The sequence below is a fragment of the Antennarius striatus genome, chromosome 19, assembly GCF_040054535.1.
Source record: "Antennarius striatus isolate MH-2024 chromosome 19, ASM4005453v1, whole genome shotgun sequence".
NCBI lineage: Eukaryota > Metazoa > Chordata > Actinopteri > Lophiiformes > Antennariidae > Antennarius > Antennarius striatus.
The window spans coordinates 12918337-12946192 of NC_090794.1; the positions used below are offsets into that span (position 1 = coordinate 12918337).

General features: G+C 41.4%; 4 protein-coding genes and 2 long non-coding RNA genes across 8 annotated transcripts; 2 read left to right on the forward strand and 4 right to left on the reverse strand.

Moving 5' to 3' along the window:
* Positions 1–403: 403 nt before the first annotated feature.
* On the forward strand, positions 404–3733 carry atraid (all-trans retinoic acid-induced differentiation factor). The gene is made up of 7 exons (XM_068343102.1): positions 404–535; positions 685–818; positions 2178–2246; positions 2538–2609; positions 2685–2806; positions 2912–3012; positions 3161–3733. The coding sequence occupies exons 1-7, from the start codon at positions 437–439 to the stop codon at positions 3263–3265; spliced, it is 702 nt and encodes a 233-aa protein (XP_068199203.1). The 5' UTR covers positions 404–436; the 3' UTR covers positions 3266–3733.
* Positions 3734–3873: 140 nt separating this feature from the next.
* Positions 3874–9503, reverse strand: eif2b4 (eukaryotic translation initiation factor 2B, subunit 4 delta). Of its 2 annotated transcripts, none has more exons than XM_068343100.1 (13): positions 9415–9503; positions 8913–8950; positions 8725–8830; positions 7727–7936; positions 7559–7641; positions 6624–6715; positions 6400–6514; positions 5717–5793; positions 5486–5588; positions 5218–5345; positions 4794–4971; positions 4532–4712; positions 3874–4403 (listed from the first exon to the last, which is right to left on the reverse strand). In XM_068343100.1, the coding sequence occupies exons 1-13, from the start codon at positions 9434–9436 to the stop codon at positions 4204–4206; spliced, it is 1533 nt and encodes a 510-aa protein (XP_068199201.1). In that variant the 5' UTR covers positions 9437–9503; the 3' UTR covers positions 3874–4203. The 2 variants fall into 2 exon arrangements, with proteins under 2 accessions (XP_068199201.1, XP_068199200.1); XM_068343099.1 differs by having other exon boundaries at positions 8650–8830.
* A 951-nt stretch (positions 9504–10454) lies between these two features.
* LOC137613704 (uncharacterized) lies at positions 10455–12766 on the reverse strand. The gene is made up of 2 exons (XR_011038973.1): positions 12062–12766; positions 10455–10877 (listed from the first exon to the last, which is right to left on the reverse strand). It is a non-coding gene; the product is annotated as an uncharacterized lncRNA (long non-coding RNA).
* Positions 12767–16162: 3396 nt separating this feature from the next.
* LOC137613392 (uncharacterized) lies at positions 16163–19775 on the reverse strand. Its single transcript, XR_011038938.1, has 3 exons — positions 19642–19775; positions 18201–18299; positions 16163–16608 (listed from the first exon to the last, which is right to left on the reverse strand). It is a non-coding gene; the product is annotated as an uncharacterized lncRNA (long non-coding RNA).
* On the forward strand, positions 18961–23681 carry nme6 (NME/NM23 nucleoside diphosphate kinase 6). Of its 2 annotated transcripts, XM_068342583.1 has the most exons (6): positions 18965–19500; positions 19723–19818; positions 21022–21124; positions 21333–21372; positions 22035–22195; positions 22922–23678. In XM_068342583.1, exons 2-6 carry the CDS (start codon positions 19726–19728, stop codon positions 23071–23073), a joined length of 549 nt encoding a protein of 182 aa, XP_068198684.1. In that variant the 5' UTR covers positions 18965–19500; positions 19723–19725; the 3' UTR covers positions 23074–23678. The 2 variants fall into 2 exon arrangements, with proteins under 2 accessions (XP_068198686.1, XP_068198684.1); XM_068342585.1 differs by having other exon boundaries at positions 18961–19818; positions 22922–23681.
* Positions 23682–23872: 191 nt separating this feature from the next.
* baalcb (BAALC binder of MAP3K1 and KLF4 b) lies at positions 23873–25906 on the reverse strand. Its single transcript, XM_068342586.1, has 3 exons — positions 25582–25906; positions 24463–24662; positions 23873–24137 (listed from the first exon to the last, which is right to left on the reverse strand). The coding sequence occupies exons 1-3, from the start codon at positions 25760–25762 to the stop codon at positions 23973–23975; spliced, it is 546 nt and encodes a 181-aa protein (XP_068198687.1). The 5' UTR covers positions 25763–25906; the 3' UTR covers positions 23873–23972.
* Positions 25907–27856: the final 1950 nt, after the last annotated feature.

A 27856-nucleotide genomic window follows, 5' to 3' on the forward strand; every position in this document is an offset into this window, starting at 1 on the left:
TTTTAGAAAACATTTCAGAAATGTGATTAAGAAAACTACATTTCCTGTAATATTCTTTTATCCGTTGTATTTCCCCGATCAAAATGTTTTCCAATGAAATAAATGCTGAAATTACTCAAGAAATTTAAAAAAAATACAATTATCGCACGTATTAAGACTTCAGAACGAAGCCTTTTGATGATACAAAATTAATTATAATTTTTATTTAAGCAAACATAAAATTCACATTTTTTATTTTGTTTTTCCGTATTGTCGTATAACACATACAGATACAATTAAAATAGTAATAAAATAATATGACGTTGTTTCGGTAAATTAATCTAAATGAGCGAAAGGTTAATATTCTCAATATGTTACTTTACTGCAGAATAAACGTAATACGTCGAGCAGCTTCCGGTCACATGATCGCTACAGTAGGATCATATGATCGTAGTCGATGAAAATGAAAGCAGCGGGCAGCCAGCTCAAACATACAGTGCTTCTTTTTATCATTAGTTTGTGTTTTAACTCAAGTTATCAGCTGACAGAGAAGCAGGTAGGATCTGAATCCGGCCACAGGCCGTTGTTTACCGGGTGGAGTAGCTGACACCACGTCTCCAAACTGAACCCGGTTTAATTGGGTGGACGAGGGGGAATGTCGTGATTTATGAAATATTTCTTTTTCCCTTTAATGTGTTATTACAGCCATGTCAGCTGTGCAGCGGTACCGTTCAAAACGACACCGCAGTGGGACATTTCTGCTCCCAGTCCGCTGGTCGCATCGACAGGCGCTGCTGCTTGAAAAGTGACAACAGAACCGACAGTGAACGCATCATCGGGTAAGGTTTAGTGTTGCCTTCCTGAACGTCGGAAAAAGTTTGTAGAGTTTTGCACGCAAAGTAAGAAGTAGAAATATATACAGCTGCAACTCGATAGATTAGGGTATCATGGAAAAGTTATGGCCTACAGCTCAAAAATAGAGAGGTGTGTATCTCAAAATATTCTAATATTTTGTCAAGTTTAAGTAAATACTGTATACATACTATGACTGCCTCAGCCAGTTCAGAGTGCACTTTGGTAATAATGAAACTGCTGACTTGACAGCCGTATAGAAGACACTGACTGACATCCTCCACAAGAAAGGGAAGTCACAGATGATCATTGCTGAAAGGGCTGCCTGTTCAGAGTCCTGTATATTCATGGAACTGACAGGACAAAGTGTGGTAGGAAAAGGTGCACATGGAATAGGGATGACCACAGCCTGGAGCAGATTGTCAAGCAAAGCCGATTCAAGACCTCTGGGGAGCTTCACAAGGAGAGGACTGAGTCTAGAGTCAGATCAACAAGATCCACCACACACACGTGTCCAAGAGATGGGCTGCAAGTGTAGCTTATCTCGTGACAAACCCCTCCTGAACCAGAGGCAATGCCATAAGACTCGGCCCTGGACTAAGGAGAGGAAGAACTGGACCTATACCCAGAGTCCTCTTTTTACAATTCCTTCTGAAATCGGGGTCCCAGAGTCTGCAGGACAAATGGTGTGAAATTTCCATAGTCATTGATGGTTTGGGTTCCATGTCTTCTGCTGGTGTTGGTCCACTGGTTTTATGGAGTTCAAAGTCATTGCAGCCATCTACCAGGAGGTTTTAGACCGCTTCATGCTTCATGGAGATACTGATTCCCTTTTCCAGCAGCATCCGCCCACAGTGCCAAAACTACTGGGGACTTTTTAGGATTATAAATTTGTTTTTGACTGATTGACTTATTAAAACAGATCTAATATTTTGAGATACCACATTTTTTATTTTCATGAGCTGACACCTACAATTATAGAGCAAAGACTTGAAATATTTTAATCTATGTTTATTCATTTATTCATTCATTCATCTTCCGAATCGCTTAAGCTGGAGCCTATCCCAGCTGTCGTTGGGTGTTTTAATAAATCTAAAATATTTAAACTTTTCTCACTTTGAATACAATTTTTGGAAAACATTTTACTTTTTTACATGATATTAATTTCTTGAGATGCAGAAGTAGTGTCAGACATGGTGAAACTTAATCAGTAATAATACTGTATTAATCTCTTTCATTTTTATCACAATGTTTATGCCTTTCCAAATTTAAAAGACAAGATTTACATATGTTGATTTGTTTTGTTGATTTTTTTTTTCAACATGGTGTGTGTGTGTGTGTTTCAGGTTGGATCTTTCCAATTGTTCACTGACTAATGTGGAGAATCTGTTGGGAGCATCAACAGCTTTAATGATGTGAGCACAGTGTATACATTTTTATTTTCATTTCACATGAAAATTGTAGCTCTGAAGAAATAGAATACAGCTTCTCAAGTAAAAGGAGTTTCTGAAATTTTAAATTCCCAGAAGTAAATAAAAACTTCTCTCTCGTAGTGAAAATAACCAAAACTAATCTTTACAGAGTTTTTGCAAAAGTTAGTAATAACATATTTTCCAGTATAAGGAATGGATATTTTTTTAAATTATTGATGCCTGTATGAAAACACTTTCTCTGCCCATTCAAAAGTTTAAACCTCTTCTTTGCAGAGACCTCTCCCTCAATCCCATTATCAACATCAGTGATACAATATTTCAAGGCTTTGTTGAGTTAAATTATTTGTAAGTATACAAAAACTTTTTAAAAAATTGCAAATAAAAGTTCCATTTTACTGAGCTTGTTTTGTGTTTCTGTAGGATTTTACCACAGGACTTACTTTGTCTGGGAGGCAACACTTCGTGGGAAAAAGTGGAGGTCAAAGATGGAAATCGTTTTTGCGAAGGGCAGAAAAATGTGTGCAACCAGACAGGACAGCTGTGTAAGATCCCATCTAATAATCTTGCAATTGTAATGCAAAAAACCCCAACTCAACCCACTTGTGTATACGTGACATCTGCTCATCCTAACGTCTGACAATCCTCAGCCATAACCTGCCCAGAGAACTCCCTCTGCGGCCCCTACGGCCCCGGATTCTTTGAGTGCAGCTGTGCTGGCAACTATCATGGATACAAGTGTCTCCGCGAGGTCAGTCCTGCAGGCATCATGGGAATCTTTATGTACTTTAATAAGAAACAAAAACACTTTGATCGTCTGCATGTCTGGTGCAAGTGTATTATTGTGATTATATATCAGAAGTTTGACACTGGTGCACATGTATTTTTATTGTCATTAGGGGGTGTTCCCATCCCTCAACGTATTTGCGTCTCTTGGAGCGTCCACTGTTGTGGTGACTGTCCTGCTGTGGGTCACTCAGCGGCGTAAGGTCAAGCCACTCTGAGTGTGAACTGCACCTTCGTTACCTCCTGTGTTGAACAACTGAGTCTGAGGTGATCCCAGCCTTCTTTTCAACATAGTTTGATTTTGCACCCTCGCTATGAACTACTAACATATTACATACTACTGACAAAACTTCTCTTCTCGTTTTGGGTTTTTTAAGTTGTATTTAATGACGTTCTGAACTGTTTACTTTTGATTTTTCCAAACAAGAGATGCCTATCTGGATGTTGCCATGTCCTTAAAACAAGGAACTATCGTGACACAAACCCTGATTTGAGTTTTAAAAATATTTAACTGACATTTGTGTTGATTTTTTCTGTTTACAAACTATTATTGACTGTTTAAGCTGTTACAAATTTTCACACTTTGTCTCCACGATGATTTAAAAACTTGAATGTGTCATTGTACCATTTGTTCACCAGTCAGATGTTTTTTGATGAAACATTAAAGGATATTTTGTTTTACTGTACTTTCCATGTGGCTGCACTAAGACATTTGCCCAGATGAGCAACTTTTATCTTGACATGTCATTAAAAAATCCTGTTAAAACAAACTATCAATTATTGATTTGAAATTATGGAGTGAGAAAATTCCTCTTGAGATAGTGCACTTCTGGCTGATTCAGTGTTGCATGCCATGGTGCACTATGGGAGCATTTTGTGAACTCATTTGGTCAAAATACTGGTAATAAAATGACATGGTGCTTAAAAAAAATGTTCCATCAATTAAAACATCTAACATTTACCCAATACCCTCTTATCAATTACTGTCAAAGAAATGCAAATGCACTCTGTTTAAAAAGCGTATGTCACTTCAGATATATATTTATTGCATGCTAAAAGCACGAATTTGGTTGTGTGCAAGTAATCAGGCACACACATGATCCCATCAAATACAGAAACAGCCTTTGGGTGCAAGTTAATGTGAGCAGAAGGCAGTTCACTGATCCACGTTTTTGACTCGGAGCACCACGGGGACTGACGTGCACGGGATCATCCCCAGATCTGTGATGACCAGGTCCACGAAATCAGGCGGTGTCACATCATACACCAGATTCAGCAGGCCCAGCGAGGGCACGTCTTGCCAGTGCTTTAGCTGCGTCTTCCCTTTCCGTGTCACAATAAGGTCATCAGGGTCATCTGGAAAAAACAGATCAAGATACATTAAGACTCATTCTGTAATAGTTGTGTTGTAGTTGACAGGATGAAAAGCATCACACGGTAATTCAACAAGTCAAAAAAGCTGTTTCTGGATATGTTTTTGATACCTAGCTCATTGGATACGAAGGAATCCGTCTGCACCCTCTCACAAAACTTGTAAGTCTCACAACACACCAGGACAGGCACATTAAAGGCTTTGGCCACCAGCGCTATCTGTGCTGTCCCTACACGGGACATCACATAACCATTGGCGAGCAGGCCATGAGCACCAAGGAACACCTTCGATACCTGTAAAGTTCATACAGTGATTAGAAAAAACTATTTAACAAGCTGGCGAGGCTCTAAAATGTGTCACTGACTGCTGTTGACCTCTGGAAGGATGTAGGGGACAGCTGAGATAAGGACGTAGGTGCAGCTGATGCCTCTCTGGACCAGGCGCCTCAAGGCCTCCCGACCCTCTAGCCGAGGTCTGCTGTCCACCACTATGACTCGAAACTTCCTGCCTTTCTCAAAGGCCTCACAAAGAATGTTGTTGACGAGCGACGAGCTGGAAATAAGAGATAATGAAGTTAGGAAAGGATGTGCTGGGAAGGCGATGGTTTCATGGGTAAGACAACAAAAAGAGAAGAGAAAGCGCTGAGTTCAGAAACGTACTTTTCCTCTAGATATATGTGTTGTGCTTATTTTATATGATATTAAGCAATAGCATTAGGCAATGTTTGGCAAAACGGAACAGTAGATTCTGTAGCTGAATGATTTTTTTCCACTTTGCATGTCAGATTTAATGACTCACCATCCATAAACTAGAATGACATCTCCATCACTGATTTTTTCAATGGAGTACTTGGCAACAGCTTTAGCAGCAATAATGATCTTCTCATCAATGTAGCGGTCAATACGTTCCAGCAGTTTGCTCTTTGCCTAAACAGAAAAAAGGAAGGCATGAGGAGGAAAAGTTGGGAACTGACAATCAGTAAAATTATGTCTGCATGGATTAAGTCATCCACAACATGGTACGTTTATAACATCTGTCTAGATCATAAGTAAAATAATAGAATAACCTCTTCTTCTTTGCATTGACTGGGAATGTTGGAGATCTCCTTCTTGATGTATTTGATTGCATTACCCATGCTGGCTGACAGAGGGCGACATTGATTTAGAAAACTGCAACAAACAGACAAAATGAATCATTTTTTGTTTACTTGCAAATTGAAGTTATTTCATAAACGAAGTAATGAAAAACATTAATAATATCAATAGTGAACAACTAACATTAGAACCCTTTTTCATACCTGATATAAGGTTTCAGTTTATTAATCAAGTCCCTGGAGAGCTCCTCGTTTGGAGGTGTAGTATAGTCCCTTATCACCTGAGAACAACAACAATCTTTTACTTTCTGTTCTTCAAATCAGGCCACAATACAAAAACAAGGCAGGTTGGGATTACTGGCTTAGCTTCATATGGCGGAACAGCTAAAGGAGCATGAGAAGCTTGAATAATAGAAAAGGGACAAATGCAGCACCGGAAATTGGAAAGTATGGCAGTGCTGAGTGGACAGAAAAAAAGATCTGAGTCAGTAAAGTGTTCTAACCAAAATTAAATGAATTAAATTAACTCTGAGTTGATGTCTAAATCGTCTAAGCAACCCATGTGAAGACAGAGATGTCACACATTATTATTTTAGTCTTCTGTGCTCATTTAAGGTCTGTTTATCTTTCAGTGCTTTTAATCTGAAAGGAAAACCCTTCATGCTCCAAAACCTGGCAATCTCCCATTGTGATCTGGAGGTTCTACTGTGAATATCCAGCTAGCTCAACGCTCATCAGCCGCCCCTCATTATTACAGTGTTGATGCAACATCAACACATGTTCATAATAAAGAAAGAGGGAAAACTATAACAGCCTCTGTGGCCTCTGCAACTGAAAGCTGCAGCAATATTTAAAACTACATCTACAACCAATCAAGTGCTCAGTACCTGTTTGAAGGCATGCAGTAGGGCAATCGCACGAGCATTGGATCCAGTCACAATCCCCTGTGAATACTGGAGACCCAGTCGAACCATATCAGGATGAATCACCGTGGACGGGATGCTGGAGACAGTAACAGTCAGAGAGACGTTGAGGAGAAGAGGAACAATCTATGGAGCGACATAAATGAAATTCTTCTCAAAGAGTGATGCATGGCATTTTATCGGTTTACCCGATTTGTTGGGTTAGGTGGGCTTTGCGACTGTACTGGTGGAGATGAGAGAACAGGCTGACTTTGTGGCCGTACTCTGGCCGGAGAGGGATCTGAAATTAAAAAAACAGACAGAAACCACTACCTTCAAATCCCACGCAGCTGAGTTCATGAGGGTAACACAGTCACTGCACAACCTAGGCATCGTTCAGGGAACCATGAGGAGAAACATGTGACACTACCGAGCTTTAATAACAGATTCCTAATGATATAACTCAAATTTTATCCGAATTGATATTGTTGTAAATATTCTGCAAACCAAATCAGCACAACCATAAACCTTCACAGCAACCAAGTTACCAATTTTTCAGACAAACACACCCGACCACAATACCCCTGTTGCCTCAGTGGAAACAGCAGTGAGTTCCCATCCTGTATGTTTCCTGTCATTAGCAGAGCTGAAGAACAATAATAGTCAACAATGACACTAACATGAGTGGCACACAACGAACAGCGTCAGACCTGGATCTTTGTAGCAGCGTTGTGTTCTGGTGTCTGCAAGAAACGTTTGGCACGATCACATGCGTTACGACTCTTGGTAATGTGAGGTACACACATTATCAGCAACATTTCAGGACTAAATAGACAATCCGTAAGGAAATATACTTCATATATCCCAGCTCATTATAGAAGATGTGGGAAGATTCAGGCAGTTCCTTTCTTCTTTCAGGTTGATGCGAGTCATCAACATTCTTTGAAGAAAGTTGTCCGTTCCGTCATGTTATATCCTCGTTGCAGGCACACCATCAATTTACAATTATTGTGCTCAAGATTTAAGGAGATATATTACCACACAGTTTGTCCACCGTATGTTCATTGTATGAATGCAAACCCTCCTGAATGAGACAAAACGTTCATGAATGAAGCTTTTAGAGACGAAGCACAAAGTTGCCAACCTGTTGCCTTTCCAGTTTCTTCGCTAATTTCTTTAAAACCTCTGGGTTGTCTGCCTGGATGTGTTCTGGAAGCCTCTTCACCACTGAAAATGTATGAAAAGTGTGACTGTCCCAATTCTATAGGATGTACCACTTCAGATTATGCTGATTTATAGGCTATGACAGTACCTGGCAGCAGCTCGCTGGGCAACACTTTAGCTTTTGCTGTGGCAGTCTGTTGCCCCACTTCTCCCTTCTTGCCCTGTTTGGATGTCTTGTCAACCTCCTGTCGAGCTCTCCTCTCAGCCTTCAGCTCTGCTTTGCTCTTAGCTGGTTTGTCTGCAGGGGCAGAACTTTCTGAGGCAGGCACAGGAACCTGGGCAGGCACTGTTGGAGTAGCTGAAGAAGACACAGCAGACAAATGATGATCATCAGGAATCAGAAGGAACCTCTCTGACAAAAATCACTGCGCAACGGACAGCTGCTAATGACTGAAAGTGAAACACAAAAGTTTGTAAAAGCTAAAACAAAAAAACAGCAGATTTCTCCAGTGATAAAATCAGGTTAATCCCTCAGTAACTAGAGTGTCTTCTATTGGTTACAGCAGTAATCCTCCTCCACGTAGACGAACACAACCTCCAGAGGTCGTCCTGCATTCTGGCGACCAGCTCTTTAGCCAAAGTTGTTGGAGCTGGTACTGATTTTGTAGATGATGGTCACATTTCACACTTGCTCACTCATCCTGCCTCATGGAGTTAATGACGATTCATGTGCGGTTCATTTTTCTTTGGGTATAAACTACTGATGTGGGCTATTGTGGAAAGGGCAGCATTCAACACCATCGTGTGGCAGACCAACATACCAACAGCACAATTCCTGGTCATGCTGCAAAGCCACTGTATTATGGTAGTACTATGTGAATAACAGCTTTGTGGATACTCCTTTAGAAAATATTTTTACGTACTCACAAAAATCTGTCACCAGACCTGAATGTCTGCTCTTCCTCTAGAAGTGCTACCAATTTTCAGAAAGAAAGTGTTGGAACACTGAGTGAGGTATTTTGAAATCCCTTAAGTGTATAACATGTGTTGTGTTGTCCAGACATTGAGCACCTTTTTGTGCTGTAGGGGGTGATGGAGGCTTGGGTGCCACAGAAGCTGAACCGAGGGGCTGCTTTCTTTTCTCACCATCCTGTGAAGCCTTGTCATCTTTTTTTTCTTTGCCCTTTCGCTGCTGCTTCTTTTCTCTCCTCAGCCGCTGCTTCTCCTCTTTCGTCAACTCTTTACCTTCATTCTGTTGTGTGAACACATCCAAAACGGGGTCAACAAATACAACACATGCCTCGAAGATGTGATAAATTCAAAGGCATACCAACCTTCGCCCGTTCAATATCATCTTTCTTGTCAGTTTCTTCTGTAAAACATGAATGAATCATTTTGGGACCGCATTAGTTTCTCGCATACTGGTGTTTTGTTTTTTTTTTGACAGTGGTCAGTAAAGACTGCTTTATTCAGTTTGGTGATGCTGTTAGTTGACGATATGTCGTTGATATGGTGTCTATCACCCTACAGGACAGACTGCCTATCCTCTATGTGCTACACATATGTGGTACATTTTTTGTTCGTCTGTTAACTTTTAAAAAACTACTCAAAAAGATGATGCAATATCACCGCTTGTGCGCAAAATACCACTGACATGTTTACAATGCTAACGTTAGCAGAACTAGCATAAGGAGCATAACTTTGTTACGAGTCAAACACAAAGTACACAAAACTCGAATTATAAGTACGAGGATTTTTTGCATCATGTCTACAACAAAATTTAAAAAATGCCTGTAAAACCGATAAAGTCCAGTTGTTAAACATTGCCAGACTCACCTATTCCTCCAGTCTCAGCCATGGTTACGGAGCTGCCTTACTTCCTCTGCTGATGCAGGAACTACCGCCCCCCATCATGTATACCGCCGCCTGTGGAGAGGAGGAGTATTGCATCTCCGTCTCCCGGATGGCACTGAAGGCTTCTAATCTAAACCATTTACAGTTCATTTCGTCTTAATAAACTTTTTCATCCATAAAATTGAATGATTCTGGGTTTGTCTGCGTGGTTTATCTGTTTGTATTTTAAAAATCTATGTGAAAACTTACAGTGAACGTAGTGGTTGGGTTGGGTAAATGGAGAAGCCGACACATTTCGGCGTGGATTTGGATAAAGAGGCAGATACAGCAATTTTATTTAATTTTTGTAAAAATATAATAAAATGCTAGATGATACATGCATGTAACAAGGAAGAACCCACAAAATCTGGAGTGAATGGGCAGTTTCAAGAATTTCAACTTTTATGAGCATTCGTCAAAAAACACTCAAAAAATTGAGAGAAAAAGTTAGACTTGTCCTAGTTTTGGAACCACTAAATTTTGGAGCACATCCAGGATGGAGTAAGATCATATTTCTTTCATATTTTGCAAAACGTCAGTACCAATGACACAGCATGTGGTTTATTACACTGAAGAAATGACACATAAAAGAGTAACCCATTCTAAAAACTCTCCTCTTTATATTTATGGATCGGCTGATGTGTTGTAGATCACCCATTTGTCAGTGATCATGTGGATGGCTGTAAAATATGTGCAACAGACATCCAGCTTCATTACCACCAGGACAGTCTGTGGAGATCTTCAGACTCTTTTGTAAAAAGTCTTCGGTGTGATATCATCACACACAAACTTATTATAATCATTATTATTGTACAATTATTGTACAATATTATTGTACAAGGTCTTGGATTCTGAAAATAATAGCCAATTATTTGTTTGTACACAATTTTAATGCAGATAAAAAAGATACAGTTTAAAATAATCTGTTGGGTTTAAGAAAAATTAGTAGATGCTCTCATTGAAATTTATTTCCACACATCATGTTGTTGTCAGTCTTTTATTAGCATCTTGCCACAGAGGAAACAACCAACAGCAAACCATTTAAGAAAAGAAATAAACCATCATTGTCAACAGACGACCACCTTCTCCAGAGTACAGTGCACACAAACAACGCCACCGTGTCTCGGATTCCACGCTGGTGTCTGCTGACTGAATTCACGACGCAGTAGCTGGTTGAAGGGGACCAAACCTCACAGAAACACCTGACTTGGTTCCGTTTGACCAGCCACAGCAAGGCGTGTTGCTTCAGGTGCAAGAGGCAGAGCCAGAGAGAAGAGGAGGACGGAGGCAGAGGGGATGGAGGGAAGGTTAAAGGGCTAGATGACATAGGAAAAGGAGAAAACGAAAGAGGAGGAAGAGCAGGAATAGGTATAGGTAGACATCATCTGCGTCCTCTTCAGCCTCACCTGATGGAACACAGAGAGACAAAGGTCAGCGGTGAAATATCCTGCCTGGTTCCACCACATAAAAACTTCCACGTTGCCAATCACATGATTCCAATTTTGAAGGAACTATTGGTCAGGAACCCTGACCACTGTATTTCCTTCCAAATCCAGCCCCCATGAGTGAACTTTCACCCTAAGTGACAGCTCCATATCTCTCCCCTCCCTCCCCTCTCTTCCTTTTTTGAGAGTCCTGTGGTTGCTATAATGGGTGACAGCTGTGGCACGTCAATCCTCCTTGACTGTCAGGCGGTGGGGTAGGGCAGCAATTTTTCAAGAAGCCCCTGAGACCCGATCAGTGGATCCCTGGCAGTCATGCTAACTGCGCACGTGCCTGAGCTGAAGGAGAAGGAAAAGGCCTCTCACCTGTTGTCCACCCCCCCCCCCCGCACCAACCCTCACCCCCTCCACATTCAGATAACGGAGCTGAATGAAGCTACAACTTTTATAACTGCTAAGTAAGGAATGAATGCAGAAATGTCCTCTCGGTGTGGCTGGTGATAAAGGCCCCTTGAAACCACACACTTCCTTACATTCCATAAGTGGTGTATTAATATGGGGATATAAGGAAGCATGTCCTCACAAGGGGCAACAACTGGATCATCACTGCTTGGACACAAAGCACCCTTTCATAGCCGCAGTCACACAGAGGCAGGAACAACCCGGCGTAACAGTGGTTAACTGTGACAGAGCGAGTAAAGAATGACACATGCATGCTTCATCTGCAGCGCCATGGTTTGGGTTGATAGAGGACGAGGCTTCAGTGTTTCATTCAATATTTAAAGTGGGGAGAATTGGAGGCTAATCTTGCCGGTGCAAGCAAAAACGCAGTTACGTTCAATACTTACTAAAAAAATAGAAATGCTATTATTTGTGGCTCACAGAAGATGTGAGATTACTGCAGCTAAATACAAGCCCACGCTAATCTTTGATGGCTCATGCCAATGTGGTGATGCTGAACCCCCTTATGTTTAAATAGCTGTGGAGGGCGAGGCGGATTCTGACTCCTGACAGAAAAAAAAGTCACAATCTGACCTCTAAACATGTCAAACCAAGTTACTTATATATAATAAACGTGTAAAAATCCTCTGAAATGAAAGTAAACAACATATATGGGTGTTTGAATGCAATGAAAAAGTTTTACTCACATGTCCTGTGGTGTCTCCTCTTTCCTGTGCAGGAGTTGAGCTTGAGGCCACTTTGTCTTCCACACCTCGACTTCCTTGATAAATCTAACCACTGTTACATCAGCCAGCTCCCAGCCAAATGGTCATTAGAAAGACTTACCCCTCTACTGAGGTTAGGCTGGGATGCCCCCATCATCGTCTTTCCTGTATCACACCTCAGCTTCTCTTTCACCTGACATCATAAAACCTATAACACAAACTGCTTTGACACCTCATTTTACTCTCAAGTGAGAAGCCAAGAGATCTAAATGTCTGTAACATCTGAGTCTAGGAGACATTTGACTGGACAGGAAAGTTTGTCCTTGCAATGACTCAATATTGACGTCAAATATTAACTATTTTTGTTTCAAGACATCCAAGAAAAGCTGGTGCCAAAAAGCTGTTGGTCAAAAAGTGACCTTTTAAATGCCCCAAAATGGACATAACTCTAAGACCAACTTTGCTTCTGACCCTTTCCACACATTACAAGCCAAAACTCATATCAAACTACCCCCCCCATCACTCCCCAACTTTGCCTTTATCCCTCTCCTGTCTTCCTCTCAGCTATCCTGCAATCAACCATCCTCCTTCGTTTCTGGCCGGTGGATTGTGCACACAGCAGGCCTTGCAGATCGTCCTTTTCTATCCCATCAGGAGCGCCCCCCTCCGAAGCGGCCTCCCACCTGTCGATGTCCTTTAGAAGCCCGGGCCTCTCCTGCGCCTCCTGTCCGGCCCAATCAGGGTCCTGACAGGGGGGAGCCAGCCTGTGAAATCACACCTCTCAGCTGTTCACACTGGGCTTGAGACACCCTACACCCATGTCGCTCCTTCGTCCAGCCCCCACCTCACCCTGCCTCTATTTTACACAGAATGTCAATGACTCCTTTTTGAGAAAAGAAAAAAAGAAAAAAAAAGAAAATGGGGGAAAAGAGAAGGAGAAACAAGGAAGCAACTGCGGGATGGGCGTGTTTTATTGGGTTTGGGGCTACAGTAAGAACAGCAGTCACAGCAGGCCACAAGTCACAGCTGAAGCCAAGGTTGACTTTATTCCCCGTTTGGTTCCTGCGCTTCACTTTAGCCTCCCGTATCGCTTACAGCGTAGGAAAAAGTGACGTTAGCTGTTAGTTGTCGCAGAACTGTGTGCACCGCGAAAAAAAACCCATGATGACATGATGATGAAAAAACAGTCAACCAAATGCGGTAGATCCTTTTGTAAACTGCGATGCAGGCCTCTGTTGATGGAGCACCCCTGATGATATGTGAGGAGCGTGAATACATTTTACGGCTCTTTTCGTGGCACCGTAAAAAAATAGGCCGAGCAGTAAATTCTTCAGTGGCCACAAGGTGATGGTCCTGCCACCAGGAGTCTTAAAGAACGACACTGACTGGAGCTTCAGATGCGTTTTAGGGTCAACTTAATGTGAATTTGCTGATTAAATTTTCTTATTTTCTCATAAACTCCTATCAAGTATAATAGGCAGGATCAGAGTCACGCCATTCTAGTTGCTCAGAGTGACCGCAGAGGATCTATAGATCCTTATATGACTGTTCTGAGGCATCTCTGTGATCACAGAGAGCCCAACACTGCAGAGGCAAAAAGGATTGAGCTCAGGGGTTCATTTTCCTCTGCTGCAAGCACAAGCCGCTCCACTAAGGTCAACACCTGTGTTCTAAAATCAGCCCTGGAGTTGGGTGTGATAGGAACCCGGGCCTCATTCACAGAAAGCTCCAGCTCAGAGAGGGGGGCTTATATTGAAACTTAATAGTCTCGCTATTTTCGAGGCACTCGCCGTCCACAAATAGCCACGCCATCGCATCTTTGTAGCTCCCGTTTTTACTCTGCCACAGGATGTTGTCTAAATTCAACAGTTGTTCAATATTTCCCATGGCTCCAAGCCAGGGTGTATCACAAATGCAACATTTCCACTAATGTCAACTATGCGCCAAGGCCTCGCTAGATATATCTAGGCACTAGGAATATCCACTAACTTTAGTTGTTGAGTGGATTCTTGGCTACTCACACCGGACACAAAGGGTAAGACACAAATCATAATCCTGCTGTTCCTCTTAACGGAACAGCTGATCACAGTCACATACTGGCTTTACCAACAAACACTCTCATCCAATCACCGGCTTCCCTTTCATCAGGTTTCACTGCTTGATGCAAGAGATCTCTCCTTATTTCTTCCATCTGTCAACCGTTCTGCTTCTGCTTTATTTCTTTCATCGGAGTGGAGATCATTTTTAGAAAGGAGGATTATAATTATTATCTGATACAGGAGTGTGATTCAATGTCAGATTTCTTTCGTTCATCCGTTCAAACACAATTAAGTCACGATAAGGAATAAGACAGCACAGGAGCTCAGCTGCTGTCATGCATGTTTTCTACAAATTGGGTCAGCGAGGTTATTTTTAACCCCATGTTCACATGCCGGGGCCCCCGTTTACTAATCACTCTGTTCCCCTCTGTCATACCCATCTACCCCTGTTGACAATGTCCCACTGCTCCTGGGGAGGTCACAACACACTTTTCTTGGCAGGAGGGAATGCTTTCCCTTAGGATGGCAGGTAGGAGATAGACTAACTAACCACAGGGCAGTTTTGTTAGCAGTGGGATGCGTAGGTTTCTACTGGTATAAGTAAACTGGCAGCTGACACCAGACAGAGCACTGCACATGCACCGGAGAAGACAACATCGCAGATTAACCCCCTGAAATTTGGACAAAACTCTCCACAGGAGGCGGAGAAATCACCCTACATGTCACCTAAACATTTACTTAAATCACTTTTAATGAAAACGTTTTCCAAAAAATAGTTTGCTAACTAGAAGATGATTATTTTGGATGCTTGAGGGTGCAGTGATGATCCCAAATATTTTTGGTTGAAATCGCAATTCTGTGTTCTTTTTAAACGTGAAAATGAGTGATAGATACTGTAGATTGTCAGATATTACATGTATTTTTGGAACTCTTTGCCGCTGAAACACGGAGTCAAAAACCTGAGTGCTGGGTCCCACAGCTTTAGTCGATCAAGCCTGAAACCTTCAGTTTTTTGTAGGTCACATGGGATGGCTGAGACCCCATGTATGAAGTGAACTACATGAACCTGACAATGATGGGATGGTGCCATGGTGCTGACTCATTTCATGCTTTGACATTAATGCCACTCTGTCCTTCCCTGGGCACGCCAGTTGCCAGGGCTGAGGTTGACACAGCTGTTGTGTGGAGCCTGGTCCAGTGTGGTGGAGCAATGGAGCGGAAAGGTCAAAGGTCACCAGCAGTTAGGCTAAAAGAGTGAACAGGTGACAGAGAGGTGAAGGCAACTCCCATGATTCAAAAAGGGGACAGGGGGATTTAGGCAGATGCTTTGAGGTCATTGGATCTGAAAGTGGAGGATTGAGCAAACTATTTATTCTAATGATCGTAATGGTTTGTGCTGGTCTGTAAGGAAGAAGCTTCGTTTAGTTGCATGGTGTCAACCAACCACACATTGTTTCTGCTGAAACCAACCTGAAAATCTCATCCAATAGAGCTCTTATCTGAGTATATTGTTGTTTTGTCCACATTAATAACATCGGGGTATTGACTAGTTCGATTAAAATCAGGACGCTAAAGGCCCCTGGATGTAAAGCCGTGCTGTGTCCTGACTTTAAATGGACTGGTGGGAGCGGTCAGACAGCCTCTGGTGACAGGTGAGCTGCAGTATGTGTGTGTGTGTGTGTGTGTGTGTGGGGGGGGCTAATCTGCACCACTGAACACACTAATCTGCAGAAGTCCTTTAATAATTTAGCAGGTAGAATGAATCCAGTTTATTGCTAAAGCACTTCATTGTAAAGAAAGGTAATATTGTTGGTATTTATTGAGAAATGATTTTTTAAAAATTATTTTTTACTTAAAATGTTATTTTGTCAGTAACATGTACAAACAATGTTGACTCGATCAGTACAATTAATGATGTATTATTAATGATAACGTTACACACAAAACCTTCAAAATGGAAAAGTTCAGTCCAAACAGAAACAGAATAGCAACTTAGGCGCGCGCGCGCACACACACACACACACACACACACACACACACACACACACACACACACACACACACACACACACACACACACACACACACACAGTATTATATATCGATTAACCTTTCTCTAACTCTCAATACTGTCATATCAGGAAACGTCCTCCCTGGTCCTTTATGGAACATATTTTCACATGATCCTTTTGGCTCCTGGTGGATGTGTGGAGCGGCCCATGGACACCCAAAGTGCCTGTGGGGGTCGTCAATCAGCTGCCCGACTCCCCACCAAAAGGGAACGACAACTGCGGGACAGGCAGCAGTAACAGCAGCAGCAGTCTGCAGCAGCGACGCCGAGACGAAACAGAGATTGGGTTCAGGGCGAGCGGAGAAGAGAGGAGGGGATCAGCTGAATCAGACGCTAGCTGAGGATGTCTAAAGCAGGAGTCAGCACTGATCACCGCCGGTCTCTGTTCTGGTCACTGCATCTGTTGGGCATCTGCAACCCTGTTCACATCATTCAAACAACACATCAGAATCAGATTTATTAGGAGTGGATTTAAACCTGCAGTTCTGATGTTCCATTGCAGTCATTTTATTATCCATCATCCATCCCACATATTCTAGCAGCCCTGACAAAGAGGTTGGAATCTATGACAGCATGATAGCATCCTGGACATGATTATATTTAATGTAATTATCTAATTTACATCTCTTTAAAGTCACCACCTGTATTGGACACTGACAGGAAGTCTGTGTGTGTGTGTGTGTGTGTGTGTGTGTGTGTGTGTGTGTGTGTGTGTGTGTGTGTGTGTGTGTGTGTGTGTGTGTGTGTGTGTGTGTGTGTCACTGGAGTGAACCCATGCCAAACAAGGAGAATATGCAAACACCTCATGGAACATGAGCTCACAGAACATTCTCCAACTTCATTATTTAACAGATCCTCATTACTGAATGTTGAACCTCATTGATTTTATAAATAGAGGAGGAATATATTGACAGAACATAGGAACAACTTTGATTGCCCTTGAACTCCATGTTAGCTTCAAACAAATATTGTAAAAAGTATCTTGCAATTCCAGATTTATCTTGTGAGTCTTTGGAAAAGCCTGACACTAGATGTGCTATAGATTCATGACTAACTAATCTTTTACAATCTGTAACAGTAAAATGAGTCTTATACCTCAGATATATCAATATTAATTTTTCATTTATAATAAAACTTCCCTGTTGTCACAATTTAAAAAACAAGAAAATCTCACTGCTGAATAAATAGGCTCCAGCCCCTCGAGACCCGCCACAGCGGATGAAGCGGTTGATGATGAATGAATGAATGAAAACAAACAAACTAACAAACAAATAAACACATAAATAAAAAATAAATAAAAAAAACTTAATTTGGTTTAGAAGAGAGTTTAGCCACATACTGTATAATTTTTTTTGATATTTCTGTAATGGTTCCTTCATTCAGTCATTCTTTCACCCACCCAAACGCCTCCTCCCGTCCTCATCCCCCTCTTGGGTGGTAACAGCTGTAATGTCACCCCGAGTCACATGACACGGGCAGGTGGGAGAAACCAATGCATGACATGCATCCCCCTCCTCTCCTCCTATTCTCTCTGAATGTCAAAGCCCACACACACACATACACACACACACACGCACTAGTAATAGTGGTACTTGTCGTGCCTTGTCTTGTTCAGTGTGAACGAATAAAGGCACTAAAGGGCTTTGCTGCGGCGGTAGTGGATTAATGGACTGTGTCGGGGGGACAGAGATAATTATAACAGGTGTTCTGTGATGTACGGTTGTTCTCTCTTGTCTGCAGTAGTGTGTTGGACCTGAGGACAGGCCCAGAGTCAGTCTGTTAACTTTGGGTGGTCTTTCACAAATCTACCATCCTTCCACGTGTCTAACTCATGGTTTCAGACTTTTGTCCAGAAACAGAGACGGCACACTGTTTGACTTTGGGCTATGTTGGGTTCATTTACAGCTGACAGGTCACTGGGATCAGTCAAGACTTTTCTGTCACAGTGGATGAGATTAAAGAGGAAAATCCTATATCTGACATACTGTCCATTTTGGAGAACTGTACTCACGTGTCTTTAGTCGGAGCTCCCTCTGCGTCGCCAACAGAACTCATGTCCTACCTGTAGCTCCAGAATTTGCTGGATCGTTGCTATCATGTGGAGATGGTGCTGGAAACACATGATGATGAGGAGGCTCACACAGTTTAGGACTCTGGTGACTGCTCTAATTTTCTTCAAGTAATTAAAATGTGATACTGCATCCACTGTAGCTCATAATACATCATCGTTTGGGGATCGTGGTCAAGACCTCACAAAGTTCTGCTGTGATTGGTCCAGTTGTCACACCTGACAGCAGCTCAATAAATGTCATCTTTATTGCTTTTTTTCTAAGGAATGTCAATGAGGTTTATATATTTTCTAAAATCTCAATGCTAAATAATAAATAATAACTTGCATGCTCTTCTAGTCATTTAGGGTGGGCTTGAGACTGGGTCATACTATATAAATATTCCCAAAAATTATAATGAAGTTATTACCAAGCAGCACCTTACCAGCAACGCATGCATGCACATAAAGAGACTGTTCAAGGGTGTGGCCCTTCTGTATTTCTGGAATGTGCTCCGTGTTTCTGACTCTTATTCTACGTCTGATCTCCCACATTGATGAAATTTCACAGACAAGAACCTCTCTTGCTCCATTCCTTGTTTTGAGCTCTTGTGTCATCTACAAATAAACTGTAGCTGAATCTAATGATGAGCCACCATAAAACCAGGGTTTTGAAGGTATTAACTTTTTATTTAATTTGTTTGTTTGGTGTGCAGACACAATATACCAAAACAATACAAAATAGATTTATTGATGAACCAGACAACCTCTACAATGAATAACGTGGAATGAAGTTGAATTTTTAAAAATATTACAGGTGGAAAAACAACAAAGCACACCTTTATTATATGTGTTTGTTGAGCTAACCGTTTCATAAAAAACAAACATCACCTGTATAGATGTCTCAATAAAAAATATTTTAGACACAAGGACAAACAGACGGACATGCAGACAGAACATGTACGTGTGAGTCCCTCTCGTCGTAGGAACCTTATATGAGGGATCCGTTTTCCGGGGACACTTTTTACGAGCGGACTCATCGTTAAAGTTGTCATTTAGAGAACGGTCACACATTAGCATTAAAATGACGTAAATGTTATTGTGTTCAATTGTATAAAATCCCTTCGAATAACCCGTAGTCACACATGGAGTGGAGAATTAACAATACAATAATTAAAGGGCTTCTTTTGTGACCGCATGGCGGCGTCCGGTCCGGTTCTCCCGTCGTCACGCTGACCCGACCGGAGGAAAGCCGTCATAACTGGTTTGTACCGTAACTGATATCCTGAAAACATTCATACGTGTTTGGTTATGTCGTCACCGAATGTCCGATCAGTTTACGCTTCATTTACGTAACCTTTAAAGTTGAATGATGGCTCAAGAATATCAGACTGACGAAGCTTACCTGTGCATGTCATACATAAACATCTGTTAGAATCCCTTCTGTTACCGTCTGTGACTGACGGACATCTGCTCCGTCCTGTAGCCGATGGTTCTCTCAGCTCGCAGCCTGCCCAGAGCGCTGCAGCTCACCCTGGCGGTCATCAAACCAGACGCGGTGGCTCATCCGGTGATGCTGGAGGTGAGCTGCTGCTGTCAGGGTCACCGGGGGTGGTCACTGGTGGTGGTGACTATTAATATTTACTAGTGGTGTTTACTAGTGGTGTTTACTAGTAGGGTTTACTGATGGGGTCAATATAAGTGTTTACTAGTAGTGTTTACTAGTGGTGTTTACTGATTGTGTTTACTTGAAATGTTTACTAGTAGGTTTTACTGATGGTGTTTACTGATTTGTTTATTGATGGTGTTTACTTGTAGTGTTTACTGATGTTGTTTACTAGTAGTGTTTACTAGTAGGCTTTACTGATGATGTTTACTGGTAGTGTTAAATGATGGTGTGTACTGAAGGTTTTTAGTGATGGTGTTTACTGATTTGTTTACTGATGATGTTTGCAGGTAGTGTTTACTGATATGTTTACTGATTTGTTTACTAGCAATGTTTACCGATTTGTTTACTGATGTGTTTACTAGTAGTGTTGCTGTTATTTTTAGCATAGAAATGTCGACTCACTCAGATGGAGAAACAAACAAAAGAACTACTGTATGTTTGTGTCTCCACACAAATTGTGTTTTATTGCAGAAAGTTTGTGAAACCTGTGACCAATAAAGTACATAGTCAAGACATTGGCTGCTGGTGAAAATTAATGATCCCTCTGAATCTGTTAAAATACAAATGTCAACAAAACAAATTGTCCTGAGTCTTGACACTGGAAAATTGCATTTATGAATGCTAAAACAAAGTGTCCTTCATTTCTGTTTATTTTATTATTATTTGGTGCCTGTCATTTTAAAAAAATGGTGTGGCTCATTCATTGCTAAAGCCTCAGCCTGATCCTCTCATTTTAAATGTAACGATAAAGAGATGTGTTGTAAAATCAAAAAGCCTCAAGGCTTCATAGTCATGAAAAAGGGGTCAGTCATGAAATATTGCATTAATAGAAGGTTACATTTAAAAGTAATTTAAATTGGGCCAGTTTATGTCTTGTTGCCATCCTGATAAAGTAGGAGAATGACCTTTTGTATCAGTATATTGGTAATAAGTGTCTTTCCTCTGGCAGATCTAATATTGATAGCTTGCTGGACTGCTTGTCCTTTTCCATTCAGCAATGTGAAAGACGTATGCGCATGTTTCATTGTAGTTTTAATCTAAATATATTTAGATGTTTATCGACTTTTCAGCAATTATAATGTAGCACAAAATGTACTAACATTTTCCTTCTTTCAGGCTCTTCATCAGAGAATCCTGGAGGACAGTTTTTTAATTGTCAGATGCAAAGATCTTGTGTGGAGGAGACAAGATTCTGAGAGGTTTTATGCAGAACATTCAGGTGTGGAAACAACTCTGTCCGACTGAACGAATGAGGCAGCAGCTCATCTAACTAGATAAGATGGTTTGAGAATCAATCTTCTGGTACAAGTTGAAATTAATTAATTTCATCTTAGGTCAGCTATTAAGAGACTTCTTAAAATAGTATTGGGTGCAGAAAAGTTAAGACTTTTTCTATCTGAATAATTTGCTTTTGTTTCTCTTCGTAGGAAGATTCTTCTACCAAAGACTTGTTGAATTCATGTCAAGGTGACTCCCCAGACATCATTGATCTGCATTTCCCAAACATGTCTGGTGCTTTCATGCTTGGGGAAACCTCTTCATCGTCTGATTTATTCAGAATGTAGTAATGGATCATTTTGACACTTGGCTGAGAAGCCATGGCTGATGTTGAGCCTATGTTACGCTTAGCAGTAGATAATTTTAGAGTTTCAATTACAGTACGACTAATCTGGTGTGTTTAATACAAGAGTGATGGAGCAGCAACTCACTGCTGTTTGTAACGCCTCCATTGGGTTTATATGGTTTCACATTGTTATTGTTGTTTGAATTTGTATTAGCATCCTCTGGATGCAGTCTGTGTTTACAGTGACATGTCAGTTGTGGTGACAAAAATTACCTTTGTCTATAGTTTAAGAGTGAAAAACAGATTAAGAACAAGGTAATGATGTGTTTCAGTTTTATTGAAGCCAAAAGTCCTAAAAACTCATAGTACGGGGTAAAACACAGTGATCACGTCAGGGTTTCATGATTAAGGTATTCAGATGTCTGTCACTGTCATTAAATGATAACATACAGTAGAACACCTAAGACAATTAATTGATTACACATTTGGTGTGTATGTTATAAATTACTAGAACATGTGCGTAAGTGTGTTGCTGGCTGGTTATATTTGGAATTGTTTGCCACAGTGGTCCAATGCGAGCCTACATTCTGGCCAGAGAGGACGCCGTACGTCACTGGAGAGACCTCATGGGCCCGACCAAAGTGTTCAGAGCCAGGTTCACGGCTCCCTCTTCCCTCAGGGCCCAGTTCGGCCTCACAGACACACGAAACACAACTCATGGCTCAGGTAAAGAGTCTGTTGAATGTCATGTATTTATGTGTGAAGGCCAACAGGTTACAAAAGGTCATAAACAGATGCTGTCAGGTCACCAGGTTTAGCTTTGGCAAACATTTACCATTTACTGTCACATTGTAATTATAGGGCAGAAACACAACTAGTTCTACATTTAGGTACAGTTAAACTTTATCCTTCAAGCAAGTTGTTTTTTTATACTGAAGAAAGACAGAAAGAAGTCATTCAATTTGCTCTTGTGAGTTGCTTCTGGGTTGGTTGAGTGTTTCAAATTAAAAAAAAAATCAGTTTTCAAAATTAAAGAAAATGCTAAAAAATTCCAAAATATGAAGAGGCACCTCTCCAAAAAAATGGAATTTGTGTACATCAGAAATTTTGAGTTTATCATGAAAAAGTTCTTCTGAGACAAATCCCTCTCAGAGTGAGGTTGAGTTAAAAATGAAACTTTGGATATGGATAAAATAAAAACAGCAGCTTTTGGTTAATCTGTGTGAAATATGACGGATGGATGGAAACTATTCCTGTATCCCACTCCTCACTTTAATCATGGTGGGGGATCAGGTGAACAGGTTTGCTGGTGGCGTCATCACAGGGACATCTCTGAAAGGCTCAGTGGTCCCCCACTTCGTGCAAAACATAATGTAAACACATGATATAAAGGAACAGTTTGAAGGCTCAGGAACACGTGCTGAAAAAAGTTGTAATGTCTTTTCCCTCCAGATTCTGTTGAGTCGGCGCAAAGAGAAATCCGTTTCTTCTTCCCGGAGTTCTGTGCAGAGGAGTGGATGGAAAAGGAAGAGCCTTTGTTCCGATCGGGACAGATACAGTACGACCACCAGAAACAGATCCACACACCCCTACCACAAAACTGATGGAACGCTGAAAGACACTCAAAGACAGGAGCTGCCAGAGAAGATGCTACGATGCTACATGCTGTGTGTGACGTAAAGCGTGATCATCCCCAAAGTGAGCATTTCTTTGGCAACACATCAGTTTATCAGTAACAACATGTTCATCTGATTAAAAATAATTAACCTAAATGAGACCAAAATACACAGCATTTATGGATTCCTTTAAAATAAGAATAATACACATTTAGCTGACACACAAACGATAAGGAAATTTAACACTGCACTGCACAAAGCTATATAGTTTAATAAGACAGTTGTGTACATCATCACCGCAGACAATTTCGTCCAAACGCCGCTGTAAACAGAGCACTCAGCACAATCAGTGTCAGTTTCCTGAGCCGTAACGATTGTAGCACAGCAGCAGTTCCTTCTTACGTATCAGGTCTGCTAACACAGGATCTGTAAATTGTCAATATTCAATCGTGTAAGTTAAAACTGTTAACACTCAACATATTCTGTTTTGCCAAAAGGGATTTAAATGTGGATCCAAATGCTTTTTGAATCCTGGATCATTTGTGCCAAGTAGTAATTTTCTGTGGTTACACATCATGACATCTGTGTTTGTTGTTGCTCTGATTTTTATAAATACTTTAAAAGGTCACGTTTTCCCTTGTCCAGTTTTATGTGTCAGTCTTCATTGTGCCAAAGCACAGGGAAATGTAAATGTGACAGGCACCAAGTATGAAATACAACACGGTCTAAGTGAGTTTTTCTTTGAAGAAGAAGAAGAAGAAGGAGGTGTTTTGAGGAACACAGTTTAAGTTGGGGGTCTTTGTGCTTTCACCACTCAACATCATGGTCAGTTTGCTCGTTCACAGTCGTCTCCATGTCTCTTTGGCTTCGTTCCATCTCCCGTCCACTCAGCTGCTTTTGCTGGCCGCTGCTTTGAGGGCTTCCACAGGTTTCATCACCTCGTAGGTGGTGAGGGACTTCTTCACCTTCCCGTTCTTGTCCACCTGATGAATGCTCTGAGTCACTGTGATGGTCACCTGCTTGGTCGACATACGATTGTCCTGCCATTTAGTCTGGTAATGATGAAGGGTTAGTTTAACTTCACAGTGCAGTACAGTCATGTAGGTTATTCAGACTATTTGGTACTCTTTTTAATTTCTACGTAAAAAATCATATCAGATTAACATTATTTGACTAAATGCTCAACTCCACACTTCCTGAGCAGGATGTGAAAATGACAACAAAAGATAAGAAGATGATGGTTATGGTTACCAGCTCTCCCACAACTCAATATTTACTTCCTTCAATCAGGAAGTAACTATATGAAATAAAGGGAAACAATAGATATGCTGCTGATCTCATCTGGAGTATTTAAAGCGATCTAGGAGAGACTCTTACGATCTCTTCGGTGTGGAGAACACTTCGGCGCTGCACCATGGTCCCAGATGCCGGCGGCACCGCCTCCTTGGCTGGAGAGCCCAGTATCGCCGGGGTGCTGCTAGGCTTGATGTCGTTCAGACTGGCTTCAGACACGGCCGAGCACACTTTCAGGTACGCCTGAGCAGGAAGAGGGAGGCCGTCCTCGAAGAAATCAGGAACTGGAATAAAACAGAACTGACTTGATTCCTAAAAGAGCTTTGAAAGAACATCTCTGAAGTGACCCAGTGGAACACGTAAGGCTCAAGATACTGTAGTGAATAAATACACAGAGACATTCAGAATGGACCAGACTATACACTGGTCAGACACAGCATTGTGACCACATGCCTAACATCAAGTAGTGCCACGATAAAAACATTCTGATCAGTGTATAAATCTGCATATGATGATGATTTTATATTTTTAAAACCTGTATTCATGCATTAAGATGCTAAAACAAGACAGAACAACCAAGACAACATTCTAAATGGCCCAAACAGATATATATATACAAATTTTACAAACTATTGTACAAACATTTTGAAACAATTAGACATCATAATTTTGATTTTTAAACCTCCACTCTGTTTTCTTTCTTCCTTCAAAGGCAGCAGCTTCTCTGAATGCCTTTTTTTTTTACATTGTAATATTTATTTTCGTTGTCTTGGAGACGCATGAGTGTGAATCAAGCACCACCAGTCAGTGTGGATTTGGGTCACTGAAGACTGAACTACTGTAACTCCTGTGATCACTGGGACAAAAACCAAGGATTCTGTATGACAGAGCTCAGATCACATTAATGTGTCACATGACTGTTCCATACAAACATGGCGGACACCTGCTGACTCTTCATTCATTTCCTGTGTTCTCTTCAAAGCTGAGCTTCACTGAACGCATTTGTCTTTACAATCACATCAAGGCTCTTGGGTCGGCATCCTCTAACATCTGTGTCTGTCATCATGAGAGCGCCGTGCCTCTTGATGCAGCCTCTCATGATCGTTTTTCTTATTCATCTCTGGCTTCAAAGAAAAAAACCCCACCCAGAACTAAAAAGACCTACTAGAATCCTGATCCAGTCCACTCAGCAGTCGTCCTTACCGGGGCTGATGGTTTTCTCCGAGGTGAAGCCGGCCTCAGAGCTCTCTGATGGGATGCTCTGGATGGACGACAGAGGAATGTCAGCATCGGTGCTGGTCAGCCAGGTGGACTCCGTCTCCTTGGTCCAGCTCTCCAGGTAGCGGGGCTCCAGGGCGTCGGTTCTGCTCCCCCCACAGCCCATAACTCTGCCTCAAGGAGCCTTCACCTCACAGCCACAGGTCGCTCAGTAACTGCAGACACCCAGATACAGATTTACACTTGATTTCACACTGCGGGACTGACAAGAGTGACCTGAATTGTTGCTGACACAGATTATTACCTCTCAAAAACCACCTGTCTGATTTCTATGACATAGTATAGTAAAATCCATTAAAGTTGGAGTGGATCCACAGATTTGAGATGTGTTTGTGTCAATTTCATGTCAACTACTTGACAGATTACACTCCTGTCCTAGTCTTACAGATCTAATGTCAGATTAGATGTTACATTAGATGTTACACTAGATGTTACATTAGATAATACTCTGATAAACATGAAATTATAGTTAAAACAATTTTGATATTACAATTTCATAATCTGATCTGACTGTAAAATTTATACATTTAGGTTTTGATTTGATAGAAGCCGTTTCAGGACACCAGACATTTCCTCTTACAACAGCAACACAACAGGTTTCTTACAGACGGCCCACAGCCTTGGGAGGGTTACTCCTGTTGTTTAGTGGAGTGAGGTGGACGGCTTTACTGCGTGAACGCGTTAACGTTCACATTTCTCTGTGGGCATTTGAAGGCAGCATTTTCTGATCATCAGTGAGGTCTAGGAGGCCATTGATCCTCCAGAAGAGCTACTGATCTAAAGAAGAAACCAGGAGGAGGGAGACAGGAGTCAAGAAAACAGTTTATCGATCTGTCTGTCTCTGACCGTCCGTCCGTCCGCCCGCCTGCCTGTCTATCTATCATCTAGAGCACACGTGTCAAACTCAAGGCCCTGGGGCCAAATGTGGCCCTCCACATCATTTTATGTGGTACATGAGAGCATAAAAGGTCAGAGTGTCCAAAAGTAACTAGGTCAAAAGTGTGCTTTGACCAAAACTACATTTCCCATAATGCAGTGATTCAGCCAATTTGAATTCTGACAGAAAGGTTTTGAACAAAGTTAATGTCCTAACTTGGGTTTGATGTTATTTTTCTTCATTCATTGGATAGTTTGATCCTTGATTGATGGACTTCTAGAATTAAAAGGATTTATGTTTTAACAGAGAAACAAACATATTTTTTTCTGTGTAACTGTAATGTTTTTAACTTGAATAAGTAATTAATTCAGAGTTATTTAACATTAAGGAGTAGTTACATTTAGTTACATCACATTTAGTTACATTGATTAATTACATCTGGCCCCTTGAGGACAGCCATGATGTTGATGTGGCCCTCAGTGAAGATGAGTTTGACACCATTGATCTAGAGAGTCATGAGACATTTTTTCATTATAATCTTGATTATAACAAAAATATCGATGATTGTATTAACAAGATTATTGATATATATCTTGTTAATACAATCGAACCACCTGCTCTTTCACTTTACTCCGGATCAATTAGAGCTATTGATCGGTTATTGAACCTGGCTGAATGTGACTACACAGCGATGAGCTCGTCTTATAGACACAGTGTCATAAAGACTATTATAGGCTGGATTGCTAATATCTACAGTACGTTTAGAAAGGGGGAACGGACGTGTGTCCGTGGACGTCAGTTCTCCCGTGGACATGTCACCCACACGCCATCGTCTCTACGCGGCTGTCACCAACCTGAGGCCGAAAAACACCAAGAAACGCGTGGAATAAGTAGAAATGACGACCGATGCAGGGGACAAGGAGATCACAAAAGGCTTACTGATGGTGGAAGCTCCGTGTTTCTGTCTCGTCCGTGTCGTCTGCCTGATGGAGCTGACAGACATGTCAACAGTGAAGCCGTGCGCATCATCGTCTCCTCTCCTCATCCTCCGCGCCGGAGCCAAGAGGAGGCGGCGGCGCGTAATCATTCAGCCCCGAGTGATGAAGATGAGGGGGTATCTTTGGCACCAGGCTAACAGCTCCACGCAGATTAATGGTCACACATTTTTATTTAGAAACGGCATTTTGATGCATTAGAATAAGAGTCATCTAACAATATATACCCGACATTACCGCTAAAATGGTTGTAATTCATCACTGTGACGCGTCCTTTGGTTCTCTGGTGAGCAGAGTGGTGGAAATAGTTGAAAATGTAAAAGAAGGA

Bases quoted from the DNA above. Each gene is read 5' to 3' on its own strand.
- nme6 (XM_068342585.1), top strand. From the start codon at position 19,726: ATGGTTCTCTCAGCTCGCAGCCTGCCCAGAGCGCTGCAGCTCACCCTG. The intron at 21,125-21,332 runs GTGTGGAAACAA...TTCTCTTCGTAG, and splicing joins GTTTTATGCAGAACATTCAG to GAAGATTCTTCTACCAAAGA. The intron at 22,196-22,921 runs GTAAAGAGTCTG...TTTTCCCTCCAG, and splicing joins AAACACAACTCATGGCTCAG to ATTCTGTTGAGTCGGCGCAA.
- atraid (XM_068343102.1), top strand. From the start codon at position 437: ATGAAAATGAAAGCAGCGGGCAGCCAGCTCAAACATACAGTGCTTCTT. The intron at 2,247-2,537 runs GTGAGCACAGTG...TCTTCTTTGCAG, and splicing joins GCATCAACAGCTTTAATGAT to AGACCTCTCCCTCAATCCCA. The intron at 2,807-2,911 runs GTAAGATCCCAT...GACAATCCTCAG, and splicing joins CAACCAGACAGGACAGCTGT to CCATAACCTGCCCAGAGAAC.
- baalcb (XM_068342586.1), bottom strand. From the start codon at position 25,762: ATGGGCTGTGGGGGGAGCAGAACCGACGCCCTGGAGCCCCGCTACCTG. The intron at 24,663-25,581 runs GTAAGGACGACT...GTTTTATTCCAG, and splicing joins GGAGAAAACCATCAGCCCCG to TTCCTGATTTCTTCGAGGAC. The intron at 24,138-24,462 runs GTAAGAGTCTCT...CATCATTACCAG, and splicing joins TTCTCCACACCGAAGAGATC to ACTAAATGGCAGGACAATCG.
- eif2b4 (XM_068343099.1), bottom strand. From the start codon at position 9,436: ATGGCTGAGACTGGAGGAATAG. The intron at 4,713-4,793 runs GTCAACAGCAGT...TGAACTTTACAG, and splicing joins TCCCCTACATCCTTCCAGAG to GTATCGAAGGTGTTCCTTGG. The intron at 4,404-4,531 runs GTATCAAAAACA...TGTTTTTTCCAG, and splicing joins CTTCGTATCCAATGAGCTAG to ATGACCCTGATGACCTTATT.